Source organism: Triplophysa rosa, unplaced genomic scaffold (genome assembly GCF_024868665.1).
Source record: "Triplophysa rosa unplaced genomic scaffold, Trosa_1v2 scaffold388, whole genome shotgun sequence".
NCBI lineage: Eukaryota > Metazoa > Chordata > Actinopteri > Cypriniformes > Nemacheilidae > Triplophysa > Triplophysa rosa.
The window spans coordinates 125,479-136,693 of record NW_026634386.1 but is presented as its reverse complement, the minus strand read 5'-3'; the positions used below and the strand labels follow the sequence as shown (position 1 = coordinate 136,693).

At 44.3% G+C, this 11,215-nt stretch overlaps 1 protein-coding gene across 1 annotated transcript in view; it reads left to right on the top strand.

Moving 5' to 3' along the window:
- Nucleotides 1-678: 678 nt before the first annotated feature.
- fbxw12 (F-box and WD repeat domain containing 12) overlaps nucleotides 679-11,215 on the top strand; it is a 40,569-nt gene continuing 30,032 nt past the window's right edge. The window contains exon 1 of the mRNA XM_057328160.1: nucleotides 679-744. Within this exon, the coding sequence (XP_057184143.1) occupies nucleotides 694-744 (51 nt within the window). The 5' untranslated portion in view covers nucleotides 679-693. The remainder of the gene's footprint in view (nucleotides 745-11,215) is intronic.

The window sequence follows — 11,215 nt, the reverse complement described above, 5'->3', positions numbered from 1 at the left end:
CAAAGACAACTCTTAATAACAGGATGTGTGTGATTTGACTATTCTAAATGTTTTAAAGAATATCAGTTTAGAATCATATAAACAATTATGTTATAAGGCATACCTTTGATAGAATCACTTTTATTTTTATTGTATTGTATTTCTTAATTTTTTATACCCATAGGCCCTTATTTAAATCATCTGTGTACTGTATTTTATTATGTTATGGTCTCTGTGTACTGTTGTTGCTGTTTCTGTGTACTGCATGCTCCTGTCACCAAAACAAATTCCTTGTATGTGCAAACATACTTGGCAATAAAGCTCTTTCTGATTCTGATTTTTATTGTAAACATTTTTATTTTGAAAACCTTATGCAGACTTATTTTATGATACAACCCGGAGGCATGATATAAAAAACATTCATGAAATTATCATGTCGTACATTCAATTTAAGGATTCTTGCTGTTCAATCAAAATCTGCTTTATGTGTTTTAAGGAATCACCCAACTGCCTGCTGTGATGCTATGAACACTAGCAATAAAGATGTTTTTTTCTTCACCCTTGGTTGGTGGACGCACTACTGGCTTCTTCTCAGACAGAAGGAAAACAGTCAGGATAGGGGCAACATCATGCACACCATTTAAAGACACCGCTCCATGCAGTTAGGAAAAACATGTGCTTTAATTATACAGTGTTGTAGACACAGTTTGAAGAATGGATACTCAGATTTTTTTTTTCATTTTTCAGAAACATGAACGCTGGAAGGTAACACTTGTGCATGCATACAAACATTTATTTGGTTAAGCCATTTACATGGAGACCCCTGTACAATTAGACAAGTGTGAGAATGGTTTAAGTTTTAAACAAAACAGATAATGATGAATAAAGCGGATATGTTTAGAATGCTAGTGGAAAGTTGTTTTCTGATTAGTTAGAGATATAGCGAGATTATAGTTTGTCATTAACCCTATATAGATTGCATTGGACACTCTAGCAACACACAGAGCCCCACAGCTCGATTCGTCACGTATTGCTTAATGTGATTTACAGCTGTCATGTGGGGACAGAGCTGTCTGAAACAGAGGTTTCTCTATATAATGCTAGGAATGCTGTCTTTCCACCAACGTAAATTTTATCACATCCACTATATATATATATATATATATATATATACAGTATATATATTTAATGCTTTACTTATTCATTCGTTTATTTACTTACTTATTCATTCCTAGCTTTGTTTATTTACTTATTCATTATTTATTTAATCACTTATATAACCAATTCTTTATTTATTTATTCGCCGCTTTATTTACTTATTCGTTGCTTTATTCATGTATTTTAATTAATCATTTATTTATTTAACCACTCATTGCTTTATTTATTCACGCATAAGATATGTGTCAACCTCATAAAAAATTTTCAAAAACAAGTCCAAACATGATCGCCGGAAAAGGGAGAAAAATGTTCGGTAAACATACGGGACAAAAGTTTAACTTGAGACGTGGACAATCACTCACAACGTGGACAGATACTGCCAAAGGGCAAAAGTTCACAGCAACGTGGGCGGTACCACACTAAGGGGCGGATACGATCAAAGATCAACGAAAAGGGGGCAGTCCCTCGCAACGTGGGTGGTCAATATGTGTGTGGAGTGTTTTGTATGTGGGTATGTCTGTCTTCTGTGTTTTCAACTTTTTCTTCTTTTTGCAGGTACAACTTTAGTTGTTTTGCTTATAGTCACAATATGTCTTATGTACAGCTGCTTTGTAACAATGAAAATTGTAAATTGCGCTCCATTTTTCGGGCCGCTTTATTTATAGCCTGAGTGTGTTCATTATACCACGGTGTGGGACTGCCATTTTTAATCTTCTTTAAATGTAGAGGAGCAACTGTGTCTAGCGTTACACGTATCAATCTTAATTTTCACAGTTGTATTGTAAGGATTAGGAATATTATAGATTCCTAATTATTGATCCCTATTTTAGTCTGGTTCAGATCTTTTTTTATCAGCAGTATCTTTAGCCTACATTAAAAATGCAGAGGGTTTATGTGATGATTTCCATGACGACTTCTTTCTTTGAACAATAGTTAAGGAATAAATAGTGTTCACATAAATTATTTAAGGAAAAGCGGAATTCTCCCCTTAGAGGACTTTTACAGTACATGTTGTTTCAAAGCAGTTTTACAAAGGTCACAAAATCGTGCCTTAAAATCTCTCATAATCATATTTTTTCAATTCTTCTTTCATGTCTGTTTCCCAGCACAATTTAATCCAAATTTGTGCTAATTTGTATTGTTGTTTTGTTTCTGAAAGACAATTGCAGACGCTTGAAGTTCATTGCTGATCATAGAACAGTTTTGAAAAGTGAATGTGATCTGAAATCCTTCCAGGCTACATCATATTTATAAAAACAGACACATGTATGAAGAATCATTATGAATATGTACACAAACGTGCAGTTGAGTAAATAGCTGTTTATGCCAGACGGATCTATCAAGATCAGATTGACAGATGTAGTCCTCACCTTCTAGCATGCACAACGACTCTTGTCCAGCAGCGCACATTTTATTTATATCAAACGCATGTGATAGTTTTTTCTGGGACAGCTAGTACGGACACTTTGTGGTGTCATTTGTGTGTCAAATTTGCAGCTAACAGCTTTAACGCTACACAACACTGGAACTTTAACTTTACACTTTGCCTTAAGCAGTGATTTAAATAAAGAAATAGGCTATATGCGATAATGCGCTTTCATACTGAACTCGCCGAGGTAGAGAGAGAGAAAGAGATCGCATTTAGGACTGTCTTTCACTCTATGATAGATAAGCTTTGCAGTTAATCCGAGGGTCACACAACACAAGCATCTGGACAGTGGGGGGTGCGTTCCATACGGATCACAGTCCACTGGACCACGACCTTTAATTGTAACAGTAAACAGGTTTTACTACTACTATTGCTTTGGTATATTTGATGCGTGGAGATTTACATTCTCATCTACATGTCTCTGGAGAAGTGCGTTTTTCTTTCGACTCGACTGCAGTTATACTACCGCTCCTGCCTGAGGGTACACGCTGTGATCAGGTTGCTCAAATGCCGACAGACACGCGCCTCTATCAGAGTATTAGCAATTTCCGCAAAAAAACGCTCTCCACAAACCTAATCCAAAAATTGTTTGTGCATTACATTAGTATCCAAGTCTGTATGGTCAGCGTTGGGGTGGCAACTGTTGTGTATTTCGGGGAAACTATGAGTTTAACCACAGTAACATACGTATAATTAATTGTGATTAACCATTAATTATTTTATACACTTTAACCTGATGCAGCAGAGCTAATAACAGCGACAAACTAAAATGTACTCGTCCAGCGAGTGATCAGCAGGTCGTATATTAACTCTAAGAAATATTACTCCCCTGGCCTGGAAAAACAATATTCTTACTGTAGTACAGTACCACTTCAGAAATCTTAACGAAATCAAGCAGTTTAAGTGACCTTGATATGTGATAAATAAACACAGAAACAATTCGAGCGTGGATACACATGCGGTTTATTTATCTACACTACGGGGGAACTAAAACCAACTACTAACAAAGACCAAACATTAACAAACAAACATAAAAACGTAAAACAGTAGAGAATGAAAGAAATAGATAAAGCAAAGAAAAAGGCATTATTAAATCAGCTATTCACATCTGCACGAACCATCAAGGACAAATCTCCTTATTTAAAAGGGGCAAAGCTTATTCGCAACTGGTTAGCAATAGTTCAGATACTTGCATTGGCTTCTTTGTTTCTCAGGACACGTGCTGGCGCGCGTATCAAAGGGTCCTGATGCGTTCAGAGCGGGCCGTGAGTCCGTTGATTTAGTTTGAAGCAAAACTGCCTGAAGAAAGCTGTCTCTGAGGAGAGGCAGGTCTCGAGAGGTTGACAGAACACGAGCGAGCGAACGCGCAGGAGCGCGAACGCACCCAAGCGAATGAACATACACAAAAGAGCAAGCTTTCCTGCGTGTTCAGATGTTTTAACACAGAGGGCGTCACGCCCCTCCAAGGTGGGCGATCCAATGAGATGAGATAGTTTTGGGCGAGAAAACATGTTTCTTTGTCCAGCACACTAACTCATTTGCATTCATGGTCGCCTGGGAGCTTGGAGCAGGAATAGACTTAGAATAGAATAAAATGAGTATGGTATAAAATACATTACTGTGCTATACACCATATTCTAAGACATGAAATGGGAAACACGTAGATATGAAACATGAAGGGGTTACAATTACATTGACCTGTAGTTTGGACAAGAATGTAAATATACACAGAATACCACTAAGCACATATGCCTTTGAGGTTATAGGTAAAGGAGAATAACAGAGGCAAGCATACAGTGTGGAGATTCATGTGTATACACTTTAAACCAGTCTTTTGTGGCTAAGGAACGAGAAAGAGAGAATCTTTTGGAAGACTTTGAGGCTCTCAGTCCCTGGGGGCCACATGGCTTTTCTCACTTTGGTGAACAGTCCTGTCCTCCCCCAATAACCTCCTTTGAAGTCTAGGGGAGAGTATCCGAATCTGTCCTGGTTTAGATGAAGGTGTTGAGAATAGGACCTTTGGCCAGACTTGTTGGTGCCTGGTCGTAGTCCTGCTGAGAGGTTGCTGTGTTTTACGATCACAGATGGTAAACTTTGATCCGACCATACCCTACATATCCCCCCTTTCGGACGACGGGGATTGTAGAAGCTTAGACGGCCGATGGTTGTCTGGATCGGAATGGTCGAGGTGACAGGTGGGTCAATCTCGAGGAGGTTAGGTTCGGGCTCAGCTTGCGTAACTCCCTTCTCGCGGCTCCGTTTGAATGCCCGAGGAAACGCCGCCGTACACTTGTTCACCTACTCCTGAATTCCATTGACCCTTCTGTAAAGGACGAAGGACAAGCCAAGAATAAGGGAATACCCTAATGTGGTGGTTAGGCACAGTGCAGTGTCCGCGGTGGTCCAGGACCACAGGGGAGTTGGCGCGAGCAGACATCCGATCCAGAGTCTGTAAGGCCTCGATAATAGGTAGGTTCAGTAGAAATGCCATCTCGCCTTGCTCGGGGCTATGTGCAGAGGGATGGCACTACCCAGAGAGTATGCAAGATGGGCTTGAAGGGGGTTGGTTGGCCCTAAGGTGGCAGAAGTTTCTTGGACAACAGATGGGAGGTTGTCTCACGTAATTGTTATGACATCAAATCTTGTCATCCACATAAAGTTCCTCTTGTGAATCTTGCCGGGTGCAGCATGCTCTCTGGCCTTCACGTTTTCTGCAGTGATTACAGAGCAAAAGCAGGTGTCATGCTCCGGTGTCTTTCATTGAAGTACTGGTGAGCGGTGTAGGGTGTGACCAGGTTGAAGTCTCTTGGCTGGAGCTTTGGATGTTGTGGTGGTATTGTCTGAGCTTAGGCCATCAGATCAAAAAGAGACACACACGTCGGTTGGTTTGAGGTCCCTTTGATGGCGGTGGACACAAGGGGGCTGTTTCCGACCCAGTTTACATGTTAACAGACACATACTTCTCCAGCTTACTGCTCGTTGTTCAGTTGGTTCCTTACACTTGGCCGGCTGAGACTGGTTCCAGAGAATGGAGTTAGGCTTGTATGCTTGTTGGTTTCCAAAACTTCTGTGCCTGATGTCGGTCCTGGAGTGGGCGTTTCTGGCTGAGCTTTTTTTGGTGACCACCGGTTTCCGCAAAATGCCTCAGTTTTCACAGGTTTACTTTGAATGTTCTTTCACCTTTTCCCACAGAGGAGCATATCGTGTTCCTTTGTGATGACACTAGGTGTCTGGAACAGGTGTTAATGCTCAATTGGCTTATGATTCGCTATGTTTCTTGCCAAGTGATAGCGTGTGAAACTTAGCTTGGCCTACTTTGAGTCTGTGCAGGTAAGAAATTGTCTGATGGAGTTTTTGCGATTTGAAGGATTAATCCGGATAGCTGTCACTTGTGCTGTGATGTTTGGGGCCCCAGCTTGAAGTGTTGCAGTGGGACAGGCTTGTCATTTTCCACAAAACTCCTGCTCTGGGCGTGCAGTGCCTCACCATTGTGTTGTCAACCATGTGGCTTTGTGTGCATGGGCACTGTGGTGAGGAGGCGTTGACTGTTAGAAACATCACAGGTTGGTGGCAGGTCTCTATGGTTACCTTCTGTGTTCTGATGTGAATGGAACATCGCTGGATGGCTTGTGAAGCACGGAGCAGCTCTTGTCATCTGAGTGCTCAGGCTGTGGTAAGAGCCGTGTTCAGCTGGTGCTTGGCTACCCCCCTTTCGTTCTGGTCACGTTGTCAGTGTAGACCAGTGTTAAGGCAGTGTTTGGCAAGTCCAGCTTTCAGATGGAACTCCATTCAGCAAGGGTAGATCAGGCATGTGGTGAAGCGCAGGTGCCATTTGGTGTGTACATGGAACCGTCCTGAGCGCTCATTTACATGAGTGGGCAGTTCTTTTAACAGTTCACGAACCTTGTAGGTGGTGTTCTGTGTAGCCCAGGATGCAGCTAGCTTGGGTTGTAATGTCATGTGGTTCTGTGAGTGGCGCCACATAGTTGACATTAGTTCTGCATCATTGTCTTTTGTGAAGAGCAGCTCTAGCACTGGCCGTTGATGGCAGGTGCAAGGCATGGTCCATCTCCTTGGAGTGGTAACCCGCTGTCATTCTCTTCATAAAGACGTTGTTCAAAATCTTTGGTAAATGTACTCACTTGTTCAGTATGCACGCTGCAAAAGATGACGTATTCAGTAAAAAGGGGGTGTGGCTTCCAGAGTGGGCCATGCTCCACGTATTCCATTGAATATGTGTGGTTGAAGGCTTGGTCCCACTGTGTGTTGAGCTGAACAATGACCCCTTTTGGTGAATGCAGGTGCTACAGTCTCATTTATTCACCAGAGTGCAAAGCTCTGGGCTAGTCTTGTCTGGCAGAAAGTTCTCGTACTTGACAGGGCCCCCATGGGGCTGTGAGATTCACGAGAACCAGGAAGTAGCAGTTACAGCATTGGTTATTCCATTTCAAGTTCAAAGCAAGGGTGTCCTAGGCCATGGCCGTGGTTGACAGGCATGAGTCCAATGGAAACTGCGCACACTTGACAGAAGAGGAAATGTCTGATGCTGGTGTTGTCGTGGAGGGTGTGTGAACAGTGCAAAGCTGATGTCTGAGATATCTGCCCCTAGTTCCTGTATGGTGCCTGCTATCATCATGTCACTTGTTGATGTGCCTTTGGCATGTAAGGGCAGGAAACGTTTGGGTCGTCGGCTGGTTTGACCTTGAGACTGAGTTCTCGTGACCGGCTGAGATGTCATGCCTAACTTTGTGACCTGGCAATACATTTCAGATGAGTTGGCTGGCTGTGAAGCGGAAGTTCCCGTACTTGAGCCCAATTCTTTTGTAATGGTTAAAGTCTCTTAGAGGCTCAAAACAATTTAGCAGGTCTCTGCTGAAGAAGAGAGGGCGTGTGTCCATCCGTGATATGTACATGGGGTGTACATGCTCGTGGAGCTTCTGGTCAGGTGTGTGGGAACTTCTTGTTTCAGTCATACCTCAGTTGATGGCCGCGTGTGTGTGTCTCGGCTTGTTCTGGGTAGTCAGCCGTCTGATGAGGTGCGGTCTGGGTGCCATGCTCATCTCGTGTTAGGATGACTGTCTCTGTGGTCGACAAGCAGGTTGCAGAGATCTGGACGTTTTCTCAGTAGGAGGGCATTCATGAGGGTTATTCGTTTCTCATGCCACTCGTGGTTGAAAAGAGTCTGATTTGGATTTTTACATCCTCCTGTTGAGGTTTCTTGTAGAATCTGCTCCTTTGATGTTCTCAGGATCTCTGCTGGCTCAGACGTATTTGCACGGTTTTGCTCTCTGGACAGGTGTCATCCATGGTGTTGAGGTGAATTTCTTGGTGACTGTTGGGCCGGAACAGGTCAGTGGCTCCTAGGTTGCCAGCTGAGTTTCCACGGGGCGCCGTCTTTCGTGTCCGACGAAAGTGGTCAGCTCCATGTTGTCACAGGGCATCCTGTCTGGTGCTTGGCTGTTCCCGGCAGGCTGTAACATCTGCTGAGTCTCTGCTGAAGATCTGCTGCTGTGGTGCACCTTCCAGAGTCATTTCTTTGTGATGTGCAGAGATAGGCAAGATGTAAACAGTCTTTATGGAGGCAGCGCTATGTTCTCTGTAGGCCTTATGGGCTGAGTTCCGCCTGTGATCTTGGCCAAAGATGGCCGTAGCGCTTAGGTGATGACTCACAGTGTGATGCGGATTTCTGAGGCAGGAGAGTTTTGCGTTGAGGTCTTCTTCCCTTTCAGCCTGTTCCGTCCTCTCATGTAGGCTCGGATGCTGGCTGTAGCAGAGGTGTTGTAGCTGCTGTAATCCGCTTTGACAGTTTCTAACTGCTGGCATAGGATGCTGTGGTCCTCTAGGCTGGAGGTGATCCTAAGCAGGTGATCTGTCTTGTGTGGTCACACTGGGCAGTGTTCCTGCCTAAGAGTCAATGTTTTGCAGGTAGGAGTTTGTTGTGGCCTCCTGCAGTGTTCAGGGTGACAGCATCTAGTGGTGACAGCTGTCATGTTTCTGGCCAGCTTGCTGGGGTCTGTGGGGACACGCAGGGTATGTGTCTGCAGGTTCTTTTGAATGGTTCCTGCCCCACCCCTCTGTGTTTGCTGGCTAGTAAGGTGTGAACAGTGGGCTTTCGCCCCCCCCCCCTTTCGCAGTTTTGGGCTTTTAGCTGGGGGGCTGGACAGGAGAGATTCTGTTGCATTCTCCTGTCTGTTCACCTTGTAGTCTGCAAGCTATGTTCAGTTCCTTTTGTTTCCATTGCTGAGTCATGGCTTGGACTTCAGCGTGGACTGCTTGCAGATGGCCTTTATAGGCCTTGGCCGTGGCATTGTATTGCTGTCTGCCGGGGCCATTATGAAGAGAGCTTCTGCATGTTGGAGTTTTCCTACCAGCCCCTCTCTGGCGTCTGCTCCAACTGCTCTTTTCGCTCAGTCTGTGTTGCAAAGGACTCGTGTAGCATTCATCTTCTCCTGTAGCTCCTGGTCCTCTTCATCCGGTGTCTCTGTAGTTGTTGCTCTGGTTTGGATCGTGGTCCCTTCGTCAGTTTAGGTCGTCCGACCAACAGTTCTCAGCGCAGTTGCCGTGTGCAGATGATGGTCCCAGGCAGGAGTCCGTCGCATCGCTTTGCCTGGTCTCTAGCTGGTCTGGCAGGTGACAGGACTGGATGGTCTGGACATGCTGGCGCAATGGGGGCAAGGGAGAAGAGCACAAAGAGGCCAATGCAAGTCCCTACAAGCTTAAGTGAGCTCTATAACACTTATGTCATGGGTTGTGCAGCTAACTGGGGTGAACAGTCAGTGGCGCAACTTAAACACCTATTTATCCTGGCAGTGAATTGGCAGGGTGGATAGTAGGTGTGTGTGTGGGTATGTGGGTACAGGGAAACAGTCTGAGCAAATGTGTCGATGGGTTGAAACTTAGGGGGTCATTCTACTGACTGGGGTAGTTTACTTCATCAACACATTACTGAGAATTCCCTGATGGCTCATGCAGATTCAGTCTTCTAGTTAACTACAGGTAAAACAAAAATAAAAAGAACAGGGGACAGAGAGGGTTGCCTTACTTGGCTCAGCTGGTTGGCAACGCTAGAGTTATGACGGGGCCTGCAGCTAGGGGGCGCTATGGTGTCATATAGGCTAGGGAGGCAACTAAGCTCAAAACAACAGGGACAAAATAAACAGTTTAACGGGGGTGGAAGGGAGAATTCCTACTTCTCTTTCCACCTATAGCAACTCAGTAGGGGCTGTACCTTATTTAATAGACCTAGGCATGAAGTGAGGGCTTCCAGGTGGGTACCAGTAAAGCAGGTCCAACTGTCCGACCTTTCTGGACACACAGCGGCAGTCACCTCAGATCCCTTGCCCTACACGCCACTCAGGTGCGACCACACAAACAGTCACAACTCTCAGCCCAACCTGGCAGTACCTAGTGAGTAACCGCCTGACGGGCACAGAGAAAATTGGGATTTTACCCAGGGGTGCCACTCGCAACAGACATAGCCCATAAGCTTTTATTCCAACTAAGTGGCACTTCCCGGCGTTATATACCCCAAAATTGCTGCAGTGCACCAGTCAGCGCTATTGGTCCCCACTCGCACCGGAGTGCCAGTGACTGAAGTCTCCCTGCGTGCCGTCACCTAAAGTGCGGGGACTGAGGCATCCAAGGCTATCCGCCGCCAGTGCCAGGCACGCCAGGACAGCCAAATCCACCCACCAGACACCACTGAGGAGAGAGACGTCACTTCACTACCCAGGTGCCTTAGAGGAAGTGCTACCTATAGAGAAACACAAAGGCTGAACAGGGCTAGGGTTAATGGCATAGCTGGAAATAACCCAGAAGAGCAAAATAAAAGGTCAAACTTTAAAATTTGCGAGCCCAGTGAATTAATTAAAATCAAATTTTATTAATTATGTTCCTAGGTAGGGAGCTGTATAGGGAATGATGAGAAATGAAACAAAAAAAGAAACATACAATATTGAAATAACTGAAAACAAAATTAAAACCACGTAAACCCGAAAACTAATTATTCTTATAATAATAATTAATTAAACTGAAAATAAAACTCAAAAAGTAAATGAACAAAATAACTGAGAAATCAAAACAACAAAAACGGAAATGAGAGAAGTTAAAGAGAGAAAAGACTGACTGAGAGGACCCACAAGGTGGCGTGGTCGAGCCACGCCAAAGGGAAGTCGGGGAGGAAGGGGCGGAGTTAGGAAAATGTTAGGCACTTCCAACACACTGCCCTCTGGTGTTAGTGGGATGTAACACCCTACCCTAGACTTAAATGTGATTACGTCTCACATTTAACTCTCGTTTTACACAAAGACTTTAACAATCACTTTAAAAAAAAAAACATTCCAGCGGCAATTGCTGTTGACAAGAATTTACATCAAGAATAACGTAAAACACAGATTAAATAATGAAATTCAAACTGGGTCTACAAGAAAATGATGTTACAGCATTTTGACGTCAAATTGATATAAATCCAAATCAAATTGCCCACTGGGAAGCGTCACGGATGGTGACGTTTGATCTCGGCGGATCCGAGTTCCGCGTCAGCTCGCTAGATGCCCTGACGCGCGGCAGGATTTATTCGCTGCCCAAACACTGAGTTAAAACACACAGTAACAAACAAACAAACAAACACAACGGGATTTCTTCGCTGTC